Source organism: Oxyura jamaicensis, chromosome 3 (assembly GCF_011077185.1).
Source record: "Oxyura jamaicensis isolate SHBP4307 breed ruddy duck chromosome 3, BPBGC_Ojam_1.0, whole genome shotgun sequence".
Lineage (NCBI taxonomy): Eukaryota > Metazoa > Chordata > Aves > Anseriformes > Anatidae > Oxyura > Oxyura jamaicensis.
Genome location: NC_048895.1, coordinates 39,518,709 through 39,539,877, shown reverse-complemented (window position 1 = coordinate 39,539,877; position 21,169 = coordinate 39,518,709). Strand labels below are relative to the sequence as shown.

The window sequence follows — 21,169 nt, the reverse complement described above, 5'->3', positions numbered from 1 at the left end:
TATGTGCATGTAGTATGTTTGAAGCAAGTGTGAACGTTTTTTTGAGACTATAAATCAACCTGTGTTAGTCTAACAGCAGATGTTAGCCATCAGTTGACATGCATGAAGGAATGAGAAATCGTAATGCAAACTAATATTCTATGTAAAAATTAACCAAGCTAATTTAATCAAGTGCCGTGATTCAGACATATTATTAAATTTAAAAGGTATTTGTTAAAATACATCTCTTGAGTTACGGAACATATGAAAAATTAGCGAAATAATATGGCATAAGTTGAAACTATTATTCTGAACCCATGTTAAAATGTTCTTTTATTTTTCTCAGACTTCAATTTACAATGAAAATAATGAGATAATGATGAAATAATTAACAACAAAATAACTTTTAGTAGGAGTGGCACTTGATAAGTAGCAGCCTGTGAAAAATAGGCTGTAGGTATAGGTTTGTATTGGGAATAATAACTTTAATTTTGATCTGTAGCAATTAGGACAGATTTCTGGCAGACCTTCCAGTTGGTTGTTTATGCAAATCTTAAAATGCAGCTTGTATGATAATGTGATACTCTTTAGCATCTCAGTACTCTCAAAGTACAGTGGAAGCGATGACAAAATTTCTTGTAAGTAAGAGTGGGGAAAATGAGATTAACATATGATCATGAAATCGATATATGAGAATTTGTATTTTCATCTGTGATTAGCTTACATTCAACATTTGTTGTTTGTTGGAGAAAATGTACTTTTTAAATGTAATACAGAAAGAATTCCACTGTATATATAAGCATGGCAAGATTTTGTTGATATTTGGTTTTGATCTTTTTCTTAGTTGGGAGAGAAGTGAATCATACCTTTATTCCATGTCATCTAAAATATATAGATGAACAAAAGAATGAATTTGTGGTTTATAATGTTTGAGCTTGTGCTTGTGCATAACTTAAAAAAAATGCTGATGAAAGTTAGAGTAAAAGCAGTTGAAATACATTCCTGCTGTTTCATTATTTGTGGTGATAATTTTCCATTGCGTTCATTTTTGATAGCTGGTGAATTCTGGGTAAGAAACAGGAAACGAAAATTAGGCTGAATGTTATGTTGTGACGTATATAAGCTAGGAGGATATTTTTGCCCTTACTTATTTTTGGGACTCTCAGTTCACTGCAGCCTTCTGTCATTGCACCTGATTAAAATCTGTGAAGAATTACCTGCTGGTGTGAGAACCTGGTCACAGAAAGCCATTTTACTCCTGATCTGATTTTTTTTTTTCTTGGTTAACAGTTGCTGCAATATGCAGTGTGCTGGTTGAATCTCAGCTTTTCCCTGACTGTTCAACTCTGCAGCAAGACTCGAGATAAATTATTAAAAATAAAAAGTACCCTTCAAGCTGGTGTAACGAAAAAATCTCTTAGTAAACAAGATATTTTTACTTCAAAAGACACGTTTAGCAAAGAGTTCATCAGGATCTACTTACTGTTCTGTTAATATCTGTACCAATTCTTTAGTAACCAAATCTACTACTGCAGTGTGCTGTGCTTTGTTATGCAGAAATCTTCAGACCAACCCATATTGCTACTGTGCTTTAGATTTTTCATCTTTTTATACTAATGTTATTTTTCAGTCTATGAAAAAAAGTACAAAGGGAATGACAAGGCAAAAACTGCTGCAATTGCTACACATTTTTAAAGTATCTTTATTGAGGAGGAGGAATTTTTGGGGATTGTCAAGCACTGAGTGGTAGCTAGCTGCAGCACTTGGTAAAGTACAGAAGGATATCACCTGCTCACCATAAGCCATGGATATGTCTGCTTGATGGCCTGGATCTAAACTCTGCAGCAGAGATTTGAATGTTGGCAGACCCTGCAGGCAGCAACAGTGTAAGATACAAAATTCAGTGTTTCATATGATCTGTCTGGGGAGAAAATAATGCAGTCAGGATAAGACCTGTTCAGGTGTTTTGATACTCAGTATACTGATGTTTATTTAGAGATGTGCTTACATTTCAGGCTGCTGTAGATCCAGCCCCCCGCAATCCCCTATTCAACAGCTTTTTAGGAGTTGCCAAGAATAACTCTTCAGTTTCAGTAACCTCATGTTCAGGAGCCAGCTAGAACATTTGACACCTGACAAAGTATTTTGGGATTGTAGCACCTTGCCTGGATGCATCTGCTCCATTTGGAAAACACTTCTGCCATTTTACACTCTCTAGATGTGTCCTTTTTAAAATGATATGAGGTAAATGAACCTGATGACACTTCTGCTAAACACATGGAAGAAATATCAACTGTGGGCCATCAGCAGCTTATTGACCGCACTACCGTTCCCAAGATCCTTCAGGTGAAGCCACCAAGCAGATTTCCACCTGTTAGTGGTGTGTGTGTGTTTATTTTTTTTTCCCCTAGCATTGTGCTCATGGAGGCTTTTTTTTTTTTTTTTTTTTTTTTTTTTTTTTTTTTTTTTTTTTTTCCAAAATCGAGATGTGTCTTCTTTGGAGTCTGTAGGACTTGATCACTGGACAGTTCAGTTCTCCTGAGGTGGTCTGTAGTTGTTGCTTAAAGACACTCTTGATATAAAAAAAGAGTTCCATGCTATGTATAAGCTTTTATTCCTTCCCTTTTAAAGTGTGTATGCTTTAAGTATTATTAAAGTGTGTATGCATAAAGTATTAATGATATGACTCATTTAGAAAGTGAAATCAAAATAGTCTTGCCAGGGAGAATTTGTAATCTAAACAAATCAAGCCTAAAAGGTATGGAAAAGGCACTTGAGCACAGGGTAATGTGAGTAACAGGTAACTTGAGTAATGTGTAAAAACTTAGTGGAGATCTAGGAACAAAATATATCTGCCATTTCTCTCAATTTTGTGTTCTTCCCCACAGCTGCAAAGTCACTATAGAATATGATAATCTTCTGATGTCTAGGTCCTTTGGCTTGCAGTGGTTTTGAAACAAAGTTTGCTATTCAGCATTTTAAGACTGCGGCAGTCTTTATTTTGTATATTACTGATGTTTAGAGAAATACGTACGTCAGGGCAGGTTAAGGAGAGATGAATGTGGAAGACCAGCAACTCACCAATGGTGGGATAGATTGAATATCGGTCATTTCATGAAGGGGGATAGCCAGTCTCTTTAATTCCCATGTTCATGGGAGGATACCATGTCAGATCTTAAAGCTTTCATTAATGGTCTTCAGGGAAGAATAAATCATAAATCACAAATGCTCAGAAAAGAAGTTGTGATCAGCAGTCTGAGAAAATTTTTCAAAATGGAGTTAACTAGTCTAAGAAGCAAGAATTCAGGAAGGTGGTAGACTTCTCATAGCGACAAGAAAGCGTTGCATGGGAAATGTGTGAAGTGAAAGGGTGAATCTGATAAGTTAGAGCAGCTTTAGAATGAAATACATTGGCAGAGCATTAGAAGAGGATGGAGATTAGAATAAATCTTTAACCTTGCTCCAGAAAGACAAAAACAACACTGTGGCTGGTGAATCTTTTTGGTTGGGGATTAGAGGAAAATTTGTATGATTGATTGGGCAACTGCGAAATATCAGTGTGGCAGGCAGAGCACTGAAGTGGAATGATTCAAGAAATAGTGCTGAAAAAGGATTAAGGGAAGAGAAAGTGATCTAGGATTGAATTTGCAAACTCAAGCAGATGGTGGCATTACTGACTTAACCTCCTGAATCTGTTCAGGATTCTGCATAGAAGATGGAGGGCTGACAAATTTTTCTCCTGTATTGCATGAAAGCGATGATGCAGAGGGGAGGCATTCACAGCACACATAAGAGCATCTCATCTGTGAGAGAGCTGTGTTGTCAGAGCCTTCTTGCTCTGGGGACCTGTGAGTGGGACAGGAGGAACACACCAAAAGGAGTATGTTCAGTTTGAGTCTAAGTATTGTGGGACCTTGAACAAACTGTTTTAACATGTACCACTGTTTTATATCTGAGACAAGTGAATTATTTCTCAGAAAAATGTTGTAAAACTGAAAACCTTCAGTTGTTATAGCAGTTTTAGATACTTATCTGAGTCTGGATTTTTTAGATTGGACTGAGCACCGTGGGGTTATGAGATAACTTGAGTTGGCTTGATAAGTGCCTGGCTCACATCATAGATATAATGTTCTTGTGTTTGCCTGCAGAATCTTGTGGACACCTTTTCTAGCATGCTTTCTGTCTTTACTGTTATTCACACCACTGGGATCATATATAGCACAGATACGTCCTGTGCTGTAATTATGCCTTTGATTGCAGAATAGATGTAGCCTGGAACAAGTGAGTGAGGGAGTAACATAATAGCATTCTTACCAAATTCCTAAAATAAGTTGAGTTGCATCAGAGATAAATTTGACACACTGGAGCTTTTAAGAAGCTGACATCAGCCCACCAGCTGTTCTGTTTAATTTGGTAAGCATACTTTATTGCAGATGTTCCCCCCCCACCCCCCCCTTCTGTCAACTGTGTCAGATGCAGAGTTATCCACTGTTAACTATGGTTACAGACAGATAAAGTTATTATTAGGCACTGACAGCTGAACTTGGCATTTTTTAGGATTGTAGGACCACAGAGCTAATCAGCAAGAAATAATAAATATAAGTAATCTCAACTAGAAATATGCTCATTTCCAGACATATTTTTAGTAGAACTCAATCCAAAGCAAACACACTAGCACATGTGCGCACAAGGGTGAAAGCAGTTGTGGCACTGTTTGATGCCGACTTGGTGGAATCAAGAGCCAGAAGAGGAAGCTTTGATGTTGCATGCAGACAATAAATGGTTTCAGTGTTGTGTGCATGTGTGACACCAGTAGTGGGCTGAGCATTTGAGCAGGTGTTTAGCAGGCACAGCTGAAGGGTACAGACACCTAGCTTATCTCTGCAGTGCTCAAATCACTCTTTTTTTTTTTTTTCCTTTCTTGACAAAGTAGTTTGCAGAACATAGCAGGTGCCCTTGGTACCTGAGCGTGCTGGAGCCACTCATTCAGATCTGGACCTTTGCCTTCTGATGGAGTGTTTCATTGCTCTCTGGTGGAAGCCAAGGGCTGGGCTGGATCCTGTGCCTGAGTTTCTCTGCTTTGTGTTGATGTGCAAGCAGAGAAAAGCTCTGCTCTGTCATACAGCATCACTCAATTTAAATGGTGCACATCACAGGTGTTTTTTTTTTTTTTTTTTTTTTTTTTTTTTTTTTTTCCCCCTTGTAGATAGAGATTTCTTTCTGACAGGCTCTTTGTATCGTTCTGTAGTGAAAACTTTTTTTCTGACAAGTGCTGAATATGAATCTACATGACTCAAGATTTTTAAATATTTTTTAAATACTGCCACATGTCTTTAGTACTGCAGATCAGCATGACTTTGCTGTAATTTGGCAAAATTATTTTGATGACTAAGTAAGAGCTTTTCAGGGAAGGAGAAGGAAATAAAGGAATGGTTGTACTAGCAGCCCACTTCCCAGTACTGTAGCAAGAGCTGCCAGCTGGTCTGGTTCTCTAGAACTCCATCTATTTTGCATGGTGTTTTCTGTCCAAAGGATACTTCCTTTGGAATAATGTTGAATTCTTATGAAATTACTCCTCCTACAGGATAAAACTAAAATATGTACCATAAAATGTGTCCAGACTAATTAGCGTCATGTGACTACAAAATCTGTTCTTCTCTCTCATCCTAAGGCAAGGTAATCTCTGCCTAGATCCTCCTGAGCCATTTAAAAAGTCTTGTAATGATGAAGTTTCTAAACTGGTCAGTGAAAATGCTTTGCTGTCCACAGAAAACTTCTTCCTACCTGTTTTTGAAAGAAAGGGTCAAAATGACTTCTTCACTTCAGCTGAAGCATTACCACTTTTGAGTGTGAAGTCAAAGAATCAGAGGATCACTACTATAATATTCACTTACCCTCTTCTGATTAAATGATATTTTGGTTTCTATACAGCTGCTTGCTGTTGTTGACTGATGCTCGGCGTTCACTTCACGATAACCACCAGATCCTTCTCTACAACAATGTTGTCTTATCACTGCTTCTTATCCTGCATCCCAACCTGAGGGATGAGCACTGCTGAAGTTGTTTTCAGTTCCTAACGGTTGTGCTCCCTTACAGAGTGTGAGCACTAATGGCTGAAGAGGTTACTATTATTGTTTTTACTATTAACTATTGCAACACTTTGGTCATCTGCCACCAAGAAGGTCATAGAATTGTGATTTAAGGTCTGACATAGTAATCGAATTTTGGGTCTATTTCGTGCCTCTGTTATAGGCTTCCTTCACATTCTGTTGTCAGGAGTTCTAGGGTAGCCTCCCTGGTTGGATGAGATTTCAAAGTAGAGCTTGGTAGCTGTTTGATGACACTGGTTGGTCAGTCAATAATAGAAGTAATAGTTAAAGTAAGTAGCATTAGCCATTGAGTATTTGTTTTGATGGTATTTCCCATGGGATTGTTGACAAGATATTTAATCATTGTTGAACATGATTCTTGCACATTATGTACATAGTATTTAATGAATCCTATTCATCCAGGCTTCTGTTTGTTGTCAGCAGGGATTTGAAGAAAGAAAAGCTCCATCTTAATGTGTTACTTCTGCATTCTTGCTTTCTACCTTCTTCCAAAGCACACAGAGAATGAGGCTCTTAGGCAATTAGGATTAGAGCTCCCATCAGCACTGAAAGTTGCCTAGTTGGAGTGTTTGTTTAATGCTAGGCATCTGAATAAATTTATTTTTTGCTGTAGAACAGATCACAAGGGTCATTTTAGAGAACGAATTAGTGGATCCCATTGGCATATTGTTGCCAGTAATTGTAGAAGTAATTGTGTACTTGATGGCCTATAGGCCTTACAAACTTTTACTCTACTCTCTAATCTAGTGCTTATCCCAACAACGCTGAAGTAAAGTTTGTAAATCAAGAAATGTTCTACAGTTTTCTTAGGCAGCAGGCAGTTTTCACAGGCTTAATTTCTGTTTGTAACCTGTTTTTAAAGAATATGTGGCACCTATGCTCGTTGCACAGCTGAACAGTAAATGGAATGCGGTGAAGCAGAACAGTGCATATGTGGAGGTTGAGGAAGCTATTAAAGACTGAGCTAGTAAAGTCTGTGCTGAGATCCTGATTTATAGCATATGTAAGTCGATGGAAATATTCCACTAACTGCAGTATTTGTCATTTAAAACAGCAGTAGAAGAAAGTTTGAATGTACTAGCATAACTTAACATTTTTAACCTCTGAATGCATACTTTTGCAAATGTGACATTCAGTGGTCTGTATGCTATTGCAGAGTTAGTATACTCTCACAGAACAGTAGAAACACATGGTCAGTGTTACGTCTTTGTGAGGTAATTATGTGTAATGGAACAGATTACAAAGAGTACAACAAATTATTTAAGTTAGTTCATGTTCTGCTTCCTGTGTTGTCTGTGAGGGAGTAAACTATAAAATATAAAACCTCATGTAAAATAGCTGAAAACTGTTGCCTATTTTTATCCTGAAGTGGAAGCAAAATGTAAATGTCAAGGTCATGACATAATGAGGTGAAGTACAGAATTCAGAAGTTTAAAAAATATGCATAATTATTGAAAGCTTAAGGTGCTAGAATGCAAAGAAGGGAAAAAAACAAACAAACAAACAAATAACCCTACCCCCGCCCCTAATCTTAGCAGGTTCTGAAAAAAATGCTTAAAATGCAAAAATTCCACCATCAAAACCACACCTACGTCTGTATAGCTAGCAGCTCTAGTGCTGTAGATGATGCCTTCCCGAGACAATCCAGTCAGCCAGTTTTGGTCCTTTAATAGAACTGACTTATCGAGAAGGTTAAGGATTAGTCAAAACTGACTTTACACAGGAGGTATAAATTTTCAGGCATTCGTGGGGCAAAGAGTCACACTGTATATTACAAGGAAATATGTATTTGTTCAGATGTAACTTGAATATGCCAATCCTGGAAAGATATACCTTCTCAAAACATACTGATTATAAATACAAGGGCCTGTGTGTCACAAGAAACTAACCATTTTATTGACTGGGTAGTTAACATTTCATGTAATCTTAGGATATTTGAATGGATTTTACAGACAAGTTGAATAACCATTGGAAATGAAAGTAAGTGTTATTAAGGAGCTTTGAGAACTTGCTATTTTAATATTGTACATTGACAACAACCCCATGCTCTTCCCTCAGTAGTTTGGTCTTCTGGAATGCAGTTCTGAGCAGGCACTTTGCCAGCAGCAGGTTGCTGCTGGTTTGGCTTTAGGACACATTTTTAGCCGTAGAAAATGTCTGTGATGCTGGTATTTTGTTGTTATTATTATTATTATTTTACTGGGTTCTTTGCTAAGTCATTTCATTACTTTTTTTTTTTTTTTAGTTTCTGTAAGTATATAGATTTCATGAAAATAATTATGTAGCCCATAATGAATAGATATAATTAAGAATCTGCTAGGAGCTGTTCTTTGTTCAGTTACTATCTTTGCTTTTCAAAATTGGATGTTTAAAAATAAATAGGGCTTTGTAAAATAGGGAAGCATTAAAAAAAAAAAAGGTAGATGTTATCTAAGTATCAAAATGATAAATGCAGTTGTGTGATTATCAAAAGCTGAAGCTGTTTGAGTCAATGCAGATATCTGAAATAACACAAAGCAAAATATCTTTTTGCTGGAAGATATGATATCTCTAAAACTTTGAATTGGTGTGCTGGATGACATTGCAGCACGGGTTTATTGGGATTAATGGATTACTCCAATGTGATGCTTGGGCAGGAGGAGGTGGTGCTAGGGAGAAGAAAACTTGAAAGTTTTCTGACTCAGATCATCAGGTTAGAAGTTTAAGAAATGATTTTGCTCTCCCTTCAGTTCACTCTGTTCTTGTGGGTAGGCAGCATCGTCTTTGCTCCTGCTGCGTGTGGAGCAGAGATGACCCTTACTGCCCAATTCCCTAGAGAGTTATGAGGAAGTTCAGACCATGACCTGGAGAATGAATGAGGGTGGATGGATGAGCCATCCACTAACATGTCTACACTAAATGGGCAGTTTTTCAACATGTATTTACTCTTACTTGCAATAAGTGCAGATATATCTGATGCTGGGCTCAGCTGCTGTTACAGTGAATGTCTTGCACGTTTGATAATAAACTGCAGCACCACGTTTTGCACAGATTTTTTTGTTACTGTCACCTAATTTCCCTTAATCTCAGTACTTTTCTGTATCTGAAAACTGGAAAGAAAAAACAATAAAAGATAAAGCAGCATCTTTGAGCTTAGTCATGAAGGCTGCTATGGTGATGGTGAATTGGGATGGAAATAATAACAAATTTTCCAATTTTCATGGAGGAAACTGGCAGGTGTGTGTCAAAGTGATGATTATTCAGCAAAAGGAGAGTAAAAGAGCTATTTGGCAGTCCCTGTGAATGTCTGCAGGGATTTTAGGTCTGTACTATTGCTTTTTCTTCCAAACTCTCCTGAAGTTTTTGTAAGTCTATATTACATTCCATATAATCTGTTATGCTTGTTTTGAATATGAAGTGGAAATTGAATACAACTTTGTCAGTTATGGCAGAGTACAGATACTGCTTTTAATCGGATTTTACTTAGATTGAATAGGTGTTAACATATTTTCATTGAGTATGGCAGGCACACACCATTGTTTATTAACATTATTGTTACGTTGACCAATTACAAAGACCAGTAACTGATTTTCTTGTTTTGGCTATGCATCTAATATTGAAAGTACATAGAAAAGAATTTCTTCAGAATTTAATGGCTTAAAACATGGTTTGTTCAGAAGTTCAGTTTCCAAGTGGGTCAAAAGTTACTACAAGTGATTATATTTTGGCAGCAAATATCTGTGCTTCAAGTTGGCTTCTTGGAATTGCTTTGTTTCAGCTCTGTTTAGCTCACTGCGATGTTAAGTAGCTCAACATTTGACAGTGACGTTTAAAAGACAACGCTATTCCTGTCATCACCTTTGTGTTGCCTTGACCCCTGCATTTTCAGAGTTGGATGAGGAGAGGTAGGAAAGAGGTAGACAGGACTGTATCTGCTTACATAATAACTTATTGGCTTACCTTTTGAAGGCTGCAGTTATAGCCCTTTGAGACATAAATTACTTTAATCTGTTTACATCTGATAGTGACTGACAGAAAAAAATATGATGATCTAAATTCATCTGCATAACGTGAACTTGAAGATGCTCAGGAATTAAGAGGAGGAAATAGAGCAGTTTGAGACATTTTGTAATCCAAGGTTTAAGAGTATTTGAAAAATATTTTTCTTTAGTACATGTTTAATATGAGGCATGATAGCTTTCTTCATGTGAGAGCAAAGTGACCTTCAGTGAAAGTCTCTTTGGAGGCTGTGACTTCAAATGAGGAAATTGCGCATTTTTAGCTCTTCTGATACTGGAGGTTTGCTGATTTGAAAACAAGTTTAGAAAGACATTGCTCAGATGCTTACCCACTTAGTTCTTTCTCTAAAGAAACAGAATGGAGTTATATATCCTAACATAATTCTGCAACATGATTAAATTATAGGTATATAGGAATCCTCTGAACATGTAGTCAGTAAATGTTGGAAGACTAAATCCAAGGCAGAGTTTATATTGAATTCTTCTCTAAGAATTTATATTGAATTCTTCTCTAATGATGTGCATTGAAATGCAGAATAACTTAGAGCTGAGTAAATATGCCATTCTCTGTAATCACCCTTAACAGACAATAGCATCACACCTTTCTTACCCCTTCTGTGCCAATTTCATCAACCCCACCTTGACGAGAAGTTCCACAACACTATTGGTTTCCATTAATCAGTAAACATTTTGTAAGAAATCAGTCTTCATTTGTGAGCTATTTATTTAACAAAATAAGCCATGTACTTTGCTGTACAGCAAAATAAGAGAGAATGTTTGCAAAATGAATTGAGAAAGTTTGTGTCTTGGGAAATCTAGCAGCTGCTATATTCTTTTTCTTAATCCTCCAGCAATCAACATCTACATAATATATGTGTGCTTGGTGATAGTGCATAATTGGTTTGCAGTCATCTTGAGCAGAGAAGGATATGGTGCATTAGATGATTAACTAAAATTAAGTATGTCAGGGACTTTACCCAAAACTAACATATTTATGAAGCTATCGGCACACAGTGATTTTTGTAGATGGGATATGTAGAATTCTTTTTCAGACTTTCTCTAAAATCAGTGTGCAGTGGTAGAACATACTTAAATTGGTAGAAATTTAGTTTAAAGTAGTCTTACTCTGTTGTCTGCCTCTGTCTATGAAGGTACAATTCTGGAATCTTCTCCAGTGACCCTTTTCTAAACAATGCCGACCAATGGTTGATGGTGACATAGTTACTGTGGATTCCCTTCTGCCAGCGGGACTGTTTAGGAAAAAAGGATAGGAGGATAGGAAGTGGATGACAATGTCTGTGTAGCTGCAATCTAATGCTGTTATTTTTTTTGCCTTTTTTTTTTTTTTTTTTTAATCAGGTGTAATTAAGGTTACGAAATAATCATTTTGTGCTTTAAAAAACCATGTTTCTTCAAATGGATTCTCCACGTTGTATGCTACTTTGTAGAACTGGGATTAAATAGATATCTGCATATGTTCTTTTATTTATTTATTTATTTATTTATTTATTTTTTACAACATCTCCCTTTGATCATGTTACTGCAAGGATTTAGTCCCATAACATCTGTATCTCATGCGTACTGATTTTTGTTACAAAGAAGCAGGAGGAGCATATACGTAGGAATTATAATTATTTTCATTGATTTGCCCACTTTCTTAATTTAGAGAATAAAAATTATGCTGAGATTGAGTTCTGCTTGTGTTCATGGATAACTGTTTCTGATTTTAGCAATGACTTTGTAGATGCTTCCCTAAATCTTGAGCCAGAAGCATAACCACTGTTCTGTTTTTGTTTCTTTCTTTTTTTTTTTTTTGGTAGGATGATGAAGTGGTTCTGCAGTGCACTGCAACGGTTCACAAGGAGCAACAGAAACTGTGTCTTGCTGCAGAAGGATTTGGCAACAGGCTTTGCTTTTTGGAATCCACATCAAATTCTAAGGTACCACCAACTATTTAAAATGTGTCCTGTTTGAAGCAAGGATATAGTTATAATATTTCCTTCTTTGATGTGCTATACACATATCTGTCTAGGAGAATGGACAAAATAAATCTGTCAGTTGTATGACAAATATTTAATTCCCCTTCTAAATGTAATTTTCCTTTTGTCATGGCCCTTTGCCCGGACTCTAGTGCTGTGCTTTCTGTTTTGGGCTGCATTTAAAACTTAACTAGCTGCAGAAGTCCATCTCAGTAATGTGCTTGTTATTGTGGTTGTCAGAACTCCGTGGCAGTAAGCTGCAGTGCAACTTTTGTGTACTGCAATGCAAATACTCGTTCAATTATTCTGGTTTTTAAGCCACAGGAAAGAGAGTGTTTATTTTACTTGTGGTAAATTTTTATTTTGTGCCATTTACACTGACATGATTATTACTTTAAGTCCTTCTAATTCCTTAACATAGCACAGTAATAATGCAAGTAGCAAAGTCAGCTCATCTAATCAGTACATTTTCTAATCCTGCTAACTCTGCTGTATATGCAATAGATGCAGTAGTTTGAAAAAATAACTTTGCTATTTGTTTTGAGCAAGGAGCTATGTTTCACAATCACATATACTGAATTAAATGCCACAGAATACAAAAATGTGTCTTCTGAAGGCAAAACGGGTTTTGTGAGAAGAGCAGTGTGTATACCTGGGCTTTGGATTTACATGAAAGGAAGAATGTTGCTTAACATGTATGATTTTTCTTCGGCTACAATATAAATGTTTGGTGAGAAAATGAAATAAAATTAAAGCATCTGGAAAGACATCTAGAAAGATTTAGTTCCAAAAATGATATTTTTAACTTGCCAACATCTATAACATCCCTTTGATTCTCTGGTACATTGCAGAGTAACGCTTCATTTTCTATCTTATCATTTTGAATGTATTATTCATCACAATAAATTTTTCACTAGGATATTAATGATTCATTATAATAGCAGTGATCTTGATGAATTCATCCGTGCTGCTCTGTTTTAAGTGAATCTTTTTAAGAACAAAGATGTGCTGGGATGGAAGTGGTTGCAGTGCTAATCACCTGTAAGGTCAGAAAAACCTATTTAATGAATTTATTATCACTCAGTAAGCTTGGATATTAAATCAACAGTCTCTCTTACACTATATAAAATGCTTGAATGTTCTTGTCTTTAAGGAATACAGTGTAAATTTCGTATCAGTTTCCTAGTCTTGCTTGTTGATGCAGCCTTTTCTGGATGTTTGGTGAAGCAATATTTATTCTACTCATTGTTCATGAGCTTGGGGGAAAAGGCAAGCAAAAGAAAACCCATGCAGCTCAACCTTGTTTTAATTTTTAAAACTGACAGTTCTTAGGATGAGATCATTTAAAGTAATTTGAAGATGCTAATAGTGAGGGAGCCATAAAATTACAGTTAACTTTACTGTAAGGATTTGGTAAATGCGAATAAATAAAAATGTTTTTCTTTCTAATTTCTGTGATCATACAATTTTACTGTTGCATTATTTAAGAGAAAGTATAGAAAACCTTACAAGAGGCATATAGTAATTCAAAAGAGGTTCCAGAAGAGTTTTTTCAGATAGTTAAAAAAATTTCTCTCTTGTCCTTAAGACTGTTCTTGATTTGTAATGGGATTGTGGTACACTTTAACGTTACACAGTAATGTTGCATCTGAATTACAGCCAGGTATCAAGGGTAAGGTACCAAGCACCAGTAATAGGTCAAACATCAGTAATAGAACTCAGCTATCATCCTGGACTTATATTCTTGAGAGTCCCTTATACAATCCCCTGCTTTTCTTCAACATCCTTCAGGATGTGCCTTCTGGGGATGTATCTGATGCTTTATTAGTACGTCTTTTCACATGTAATTTCTTGCCCTAGGATCATCGAATAATTCACACTACAAAAATAACGGTCACACTGAAGATATATACTGATGGAATACTTTGGCAACTACTGACTGTTAGTTCTCATCCCATTACAACAACAGCACTGGCAGACACATTATGGAAATTGCATAATGAAGTTTGCTTCTGTTCAAGTTTACAACACGAGTGTCTCTGTGGAGGGCTGTATTGATTCCTTTAGCACTTGAAAACAGGAGATTTTGAAAAGAGCATACTAACAAAAGGTGGATGATGACAGTCGGGCTAAATTAACAAACACTTTAATGAGCATTATTAGTTAATGTAGAAACACAGAATCACATAATTGGGTTGGAAATGACCCTAAAATCATGTAGTTCCACCCCTCCCAACCCCCCCACCCCCCACCAGGGGCAGGGACACCTCCCACCAGACCAGGTTGCTCAAAGCCCCATCCAGCCTGGCCTTGAGCACTTCCAGGGATGGGGCATCCACAGCTTCTCTGGGCAACCTGTTTCAGCACCTCACTACCCTTTGAGTGAAGAGTTTCTTCCTAATATCTAATTTAAATTTCCCATTTTAGTTTAAAACCATTACTCCTTGTCCTATCAATGCACCTCTCCAGTGTTCACACTTCAAAACTGTTTCCAGAATCCCCCCCCACTTTTTTTTTTTTTTTTTTTTTTTTAGCATTCCACGCTTGTCAAATCCCTTTGCAGAGGAAAAATTATCCTCACTATTTCTTAGCTCTGTGGGTCTACCATTTATTTATTTATTTACTTTGGTGTACGTCTCATAACGTGTTGCTTGTTTTTTAAATAAGGAATTCACTTATGTTTGGAGCTACTTTACAGCTTGTTTTTAGGCTTCGGGTTGATTTCTTTCTGTTAGAGCAAATGGAGAATGAATATCTTTTGCTATTGAATGTGATATGGGAGTTTTTCTGAGAAGAAATACATCTTATCTCACAATGGTGTCTTGTAGAGTTACATTTCAATCTACATTTATACTTGTAAGAGAGGCCAAGAGCTTGTTTTGCTATACCTTACTCACTCCATTTTTGAAGTAAGGAAGAACTTCATATAAGGGTAGGGTTTTGGTAACTGTTTTCTGTTGTGGAGGGTTACTTTTCTGCTGTGGCAGGTCATAGGTGCTGCACTAGGAAGGGTACTGGAGGTTTGGTGCTGTTGGCTGGGGCTGTCCTGCTCCATGGCCCAAAGCCATACACATCAGTGACACTCCTGAATGCTACTGTTATTTGAAAGGACAGAAAATGAAACCTGATGGCACTGTGCTCTGGCAAATTGTGTTATGGGCTGCCAAATAACAATTCATTGAGGTTTTACTTTGCTGTGTTTCTGTCTCCTTGTTTTTAGCAAGTAGCTGAACCAGCATGAGCTTGAAGGAAAAAAGGAAGTGGTAGGGATGGAGGCTGGAGAAGGTTGGTCACCTTGCACAGACAGGGTTACAAGCGAGTATGATTCTCTAGTATTTACACTAGAAGTTTCCATGTCAGCAGTCCAATTCCATATGAACATGTCTAGAGAAGGGTATCAGCTGGGGGCATGGGCACTGGTCTTAACTCTTGTACCTCTGGGTCTCTTGTCTTCAAGAGCATAAGATCTGAAAGCTAGGATTGCTTTCTTCTTCTGTCTCATACAGCAAACACTTAAGCATGTTCTCAGTGGACAATATGAATTATCTGATTCCTGATGAGAAACAGTAACTGTGCTGTTTTTGATTGTGCATATCCAAATGTGTATATATATATTCAAAAAAAGCACAGTGTCCATTAGTGTATGGATGCAAGTAGAAGCTTCTGCAGCAGTTACGGATATAATAAAATACTAAGTATTTTTAAATTAGATTCACACTGATGAAGTGAATCTGCACTGTCTGCTTGTGTTTTCTATGGATCATTCTGGGAATTTGCCATACACTAGATTTTTTTTTTTTTTTTTTATAGTTCCTCATTCTTATGCTTAATGTTTCTATTGCTTGCTTCCAAAAAGTAAAAATAATAATAATAAAAAAAATCAAGACTGTCAGGGCTTTTGCAAGGTTTTGTAGCTACACCTGAAAGGCCTTTTAAATTGTCTTTGTGTCGTGTTGCCAAAATACATGTTCATATTTAATGGCAAAAATTACAATTTTATGTAATCTCATGTTCAGAGAACTCAATTTAGCAGACATTCACTAAGATAGTTGATTTTAATAGTCCAAAGGAAGTGCTTGTTATGAATTTATGCATACTTACATGTTACTTGCCCTACTTTATGTACACAGGTAGAGGAAGCTTTCGTACACATAAATCAGACAGGATTTTGTTTGCTGAATCATTCTTTCCATGTAAAATGATTCTTTATGTAAGCCAAATAAATAAGAATGTAATGTGTTTCACTACTTCTATATGTAGTTTTAGGTAATACGTCTCAGTTTCTGCCTTCTTGCTTGTGCACTCCCTCCATCGTGCCAGAGGTGCCCCGCAGCTGTGTGAGCCGCCTTGATTAATGCCTTATCAGCATTAATTCTACCTGACATCTAGAGATGGCTCTTCAAAGAGTTGCAATTACTTTGACTGAATTCCTAGAGCTGTCTCTGATATCATGGATGATTCTGATTACTTTTTTAATAAGATCCTCAGCTGTAGTGCCTGAATGAGCAGAGAAAACTTGTATGAAACTTTACATAAAGCAAATCCAATTGTAGGATCACATGTGCAAAGACAATCATTTAAGTTTGCCTGTTTTGACACAGGCTCACTTAGATACATTATCATAGTGTACCATTTAGAGGATTGATTAAACTGCTTAAACTGATTGAATCCTGATTTTGAAATTCCTCAAGTTTGAAACACACAGCTATTCCATATCTGTGAAAGACACTGGGTAAGATGCCCATCGGTACAACAGCATTAGAGTTATGGCTTTGTGTCATCTGTGAATTTTGGGCAATTTTAGTAGGGATAATAATACAACTCAGTACACTTGCACTGTCATCTAATGCAGTTAATTTTTAAAAATAAAATAAACAAAGTCTGTGGTATCTTGCAAGGTGTCACAGACGGTAAGTATAATAATATATTCTATTTAGGAAATACTATTGTTCTAATTGTTCAGACTGAATCTTCTGTTGCAGCAGTTATGTGGAATTTGAAATACATGCATGAATGAGTTGTTCTGATCTTACAGAAATGTTCATTATCCGATAGTGTTGTCAGAGATAAGCATAGAGTTTTAGCTTAGTGAGGCACTACTTACTACTAAAAAAAAAATAAATGTTTTTCCTATATAACTTCAGAACTGAAATTTTCTTATTCAGTCACAACCACTTACTTGATATTGAAAGCATGATATTACTATATGTCATTTCTCTGGGTACTTTTTAGTACACCTATCAATAATTCTTTGACATGGATAATTCTGCATGCTTAGTATTAGTGAATTAAAATTCACAGGCGTTTCTTATATGACTTAATACGTATCAGGTATTTGTGATTTTTTTTTTCTTTTTTGACAAAGTATATTTTGGAAATATTGAAGATTGTTATCAATAAAACACTCAAAAAGGAACCTTCAAAGGAAAGTTCCGAATACAGAAATATGCTAGTAGAGTGCATAACATGCAACCTGGGAGCTGAAAGACATAATCCAAATAATTTTATAGTTAAGTATTAGGTGATGGTAGTACTCAAAGTGATGGCACTACATGAAGCAGTAGTACATCTGATAAGTGTGAAGACAGGCTGAGGGAGTTGGGGTTGTTCAGCCCGGAGAAGAGAAGGCTCCGGCCTTCTGGTACCTAAAGGGGTCCTACAGAAGCTGGGCAAGCTCTTTGTCAGGGAATGTAGTGATAGAAAAGGGGGGAATGGCTTTAAACTGAAGGAGAGTAGGTTTAGATTAGATGTTAGGGAGAAATTATTTACTCAGAGGATGGTGAGGCTCTGGAACAGGCTGCGCAGAGAAGCTGCGGATGCCCCATCCTGGGAATGTTCAAGGCCAGGCTGGATGGGTCTTTGGGCAACCTGGTCTGGTGGGAGGTGTCCCTGTTCATGGCAGGGGGTTGGAATTAGCTGAGCTTTAAGGTCCCTTCCAACCCAAATAATTCTGTGATTCTGCATATGTATACATTATATCTGTTATCAGCTAACCAATGCTCATTTTATTTTTAATGTTTATGTATTATCTTTCATACTGTTCAGAATGTAGATCATCTAATCAATAAATGTAAACCAAAGCTGTGTAACTTCTGTAATTTAAGAAACAAATCACGAATTGTAACTTCTCCAGTCTAATATATATATATATTTTTCTGTTATGTAATGGAACAAATGTATGGAATTCAACTTATGGTACAAAGTAAATGAAGAACTAAATTTCCTATTTAATTAATATTTCCTATTAAATCAGCTTTCTTTTAAAACTATATATTTCTACTAACTGTTCAGACTTGTTGTTTAAAGATTAAAATATTACATGAAACAGATATTATGCTGGAAAATCTTATCTGAGATACTGCTGTGAAAATAGCAACATGATGTAAGAAGGTCAGATATGCAGTGTGCAATCCTATAATTGGTTTAGTGAGTGTTCTGCAGGCTGCTGAAAACCTGTCCGTTTGCTGTGATTTACCTTTGGAGTCCTACCCATTTTAGAACTGTTCCTATTGAAAAAGAGATGTGGTATTATTGCATGATGGTTTTATTTGTTTGCATTTTGAACATTCTGTTCAAAATCAAAACACTGCCATTATACTATTGCATAGTTAATGGTTCCAACATGAGAACAACTCCAGCTTCTGCTGGCTTGCTGCATTGCCTTTCATTCCTGGTCAGGTAACAGGGTTACATAATGGTGTATTCTGCTACTACTTCTAGAGCTCAGTTTTAAGAATACTTTCTCTGACGTGCTCATAGCAGCAAGTATCTCAACAGGAAAATCAGAGTAGCTACAGATCAATCATTTGGATATTAATTAGGCTAATGTGTGCCTGAGAATCTGAAAACTTGAAACAGGTTCTGAAGTTTACAGCTTCAGAATTCTGGATTATTCAAGCTAAGAACACACCGAAGGGCATATGCTTGTTTCAAGCCACTTAGACAAATGTATAAAGTAGCAGGGTCAAATTGGCTATGCAGCCATGTGTAAGACTTGAAATCATGTGGTTATTACTTTGTACTCAGTATTTTTAAGTGCTCTTTGGGCTAAATCAGTCTCAGCAGATTCCTGTGAATAGTCCTAGCCCTGAAATTAGTATGAAGAAACTGTAGCTAATAATGAATAAGTGTTCTCTATATAGTTTTTTGAGGTAAGTAATGCCAATTACATCTGAAATGAAACAAACAAACAAAAGAGTAGCAAAACATCTTCTTTTCTTAAGACTTCTGAAAACTTTTGGGTGGTGATTTTCTTGTTTTATATGACTTCCCCATGAAAAATGAGGAGAAAGATATGTCCTTTTTCATCAACAAGTGCCATAACTTATTATCATAATGAGAGCAATTGCAGCATTCGATTCAGGGTGTTAGTTTATAATCCAGTTTGGAAGGGTAAAACTGAGTGAGTGGAAATGGTTGGAAGGTTGAAGATGTATATTTTGTGTATCTGTGCTTGAAAAAGAAATACTATGTTAAGCAAATGCCAGTTGTTTTTAGTAATTCTCCTAATGCTGGCAGGGGTGTTGGTTTATACAAATACAGGCATAACTTTGGATTCACAAGAAAAAGTAAAGTTGCTTTGTTTAGCATTAAAAAAATGAAGGCCTGATGGTGAAAAAATAATCATTTTTCAACAGTGCGCAAAAACATAGAGGGTCAGAGCTTTTTCTGGGTGCTTACCTCATTTCCCAGGACCATTTCTGAAAGTTTGCTGTTTCTTTAAAAGCTTGTGGATATAAATGGTGGACATGCCGTTGATATATGAACCACATTGACACCTCCAACCTGTTTTCTGTTATGTGAACCAATACATCTGCAAAACCTGGAGGATGGGCATAATGCTGTGGGAAACGACTAATGATGAACTTTCAAATACTATCTGTAAGCCAAAAGGACATTTACCTTGCCTCTCTGCAAGGCTTTGTAAAGCAGGGTTGTGTGTGCCTGCTTCTGGGCTGCCCTCAGACCGCTGGTTGAGTTGGAAGAGGCTGAAGAAAATGTTCTGCTTAACTGAGTGTGAGACAGTTTTTGTCTCAGAGAAAGAGATAATTTTGTAAATACAGCAAGATCTCATGAATCAGTGGTTTTTGGTTTTAACCCCTTAGTTCTCTCTTCCCTCTCAACTAAACGTAAAGAATATATTAAGGAGTGGGAAGCTTGTTCCATGTTCCAGGTATTTGTACGCTTTTCTTGACATATTTATAGAGATATGAGCCATAAAAAACATTGCCTTTCCATGAGAACTGATTTTTTAAATGCCATTAAAATAAGCACATGAGATGAATGTCACTGGGCTGATTTCAAGAGCCTGATATGGTCTTTCCTTAACTGTACTGTAAACTCTAGCCCTGTCCCACATCTGAATGTCTTATAATGATAACAGGGAGTTAGGAATTTCAGGTTTTCTTGGCATTTCTCTGAATATTGACCAGTTCTAGTTTCACAGTTGAATGTTTGCCCCGGTGATAAATTAGGCAATTATCAAGGGAAACGTGAATCAAACTCAATAAAGCCAGCATTCAAATAGATTTAGTTAATATTGGATGAATTAGTTAAGATAGTTGAGGATGCTTTAAATGACCAGGGTGTGTATTGATTATTAAAAGACACAGAAAGGACAAGTTATTTCTATCTGAAGGAAAATGCCAAAGCTCTCTGACTTCTTGATTACTCTGTGAGGACTAGTTAAAAAGAAAAAGGAAGAGCATGGGTATTGCATGAGGAGGACGAACAGGGGTCTTAGGAAGCAAATGGATACTCTACTCAGTATCATGAATTATGATAGGCTCTAGCAAGAAATCATTTGAGCTCCCAGTGTGTATAAAACAACCTTAGCTGTAACTGTGATTTACCATGCATATAGAAATTAAATGAGCTTAGTTCTATTCTTGCATGCCAGGGGCTATCTCATCAAAAGTTGTCTTATCAAAGCCGTGGAAGAGAAAGACAGATGCTGTTAGCCATTTAAGAGCATCTGTAGTACATCCATACTTCTATTAAATTTTAATGCTTGTGTTTATTACTAGAATAACTTATTTGAAAATGCTTCATAAGAACTCGAATACACAAACCCTTATTTATGGCTACTGATGCAGTGTAGTAC

At 36.6% G+C, this 21,169-nt stretch overlaps 1 protein-coding gene across 4 annotated transcripts in view; it reads left to right on the top strand.

The window, feature by feature from the left end:
* The window catches only part of RYR2 (ryanodine receptor 2), a 400,228-nt gene that overhangs the window by 93,085 nt on the left and 285,974 nt on the right, over positions 1-21,169 (top strand). For all 4 annotated transcript variants that reach the window (XM_035320403.1, XM_035320402.1, XM_035320401.1 and 1 more), the window contains one exon: positions 11,908-12,027. In XM_035320403.1, coding sequence (XP_035176294.1) covers positions 11,908-12,027 — 120 coding nt within the window. The remainder of the gene's footprint in view (positions 1-11,907; positions 12,028-21,169) is intronic.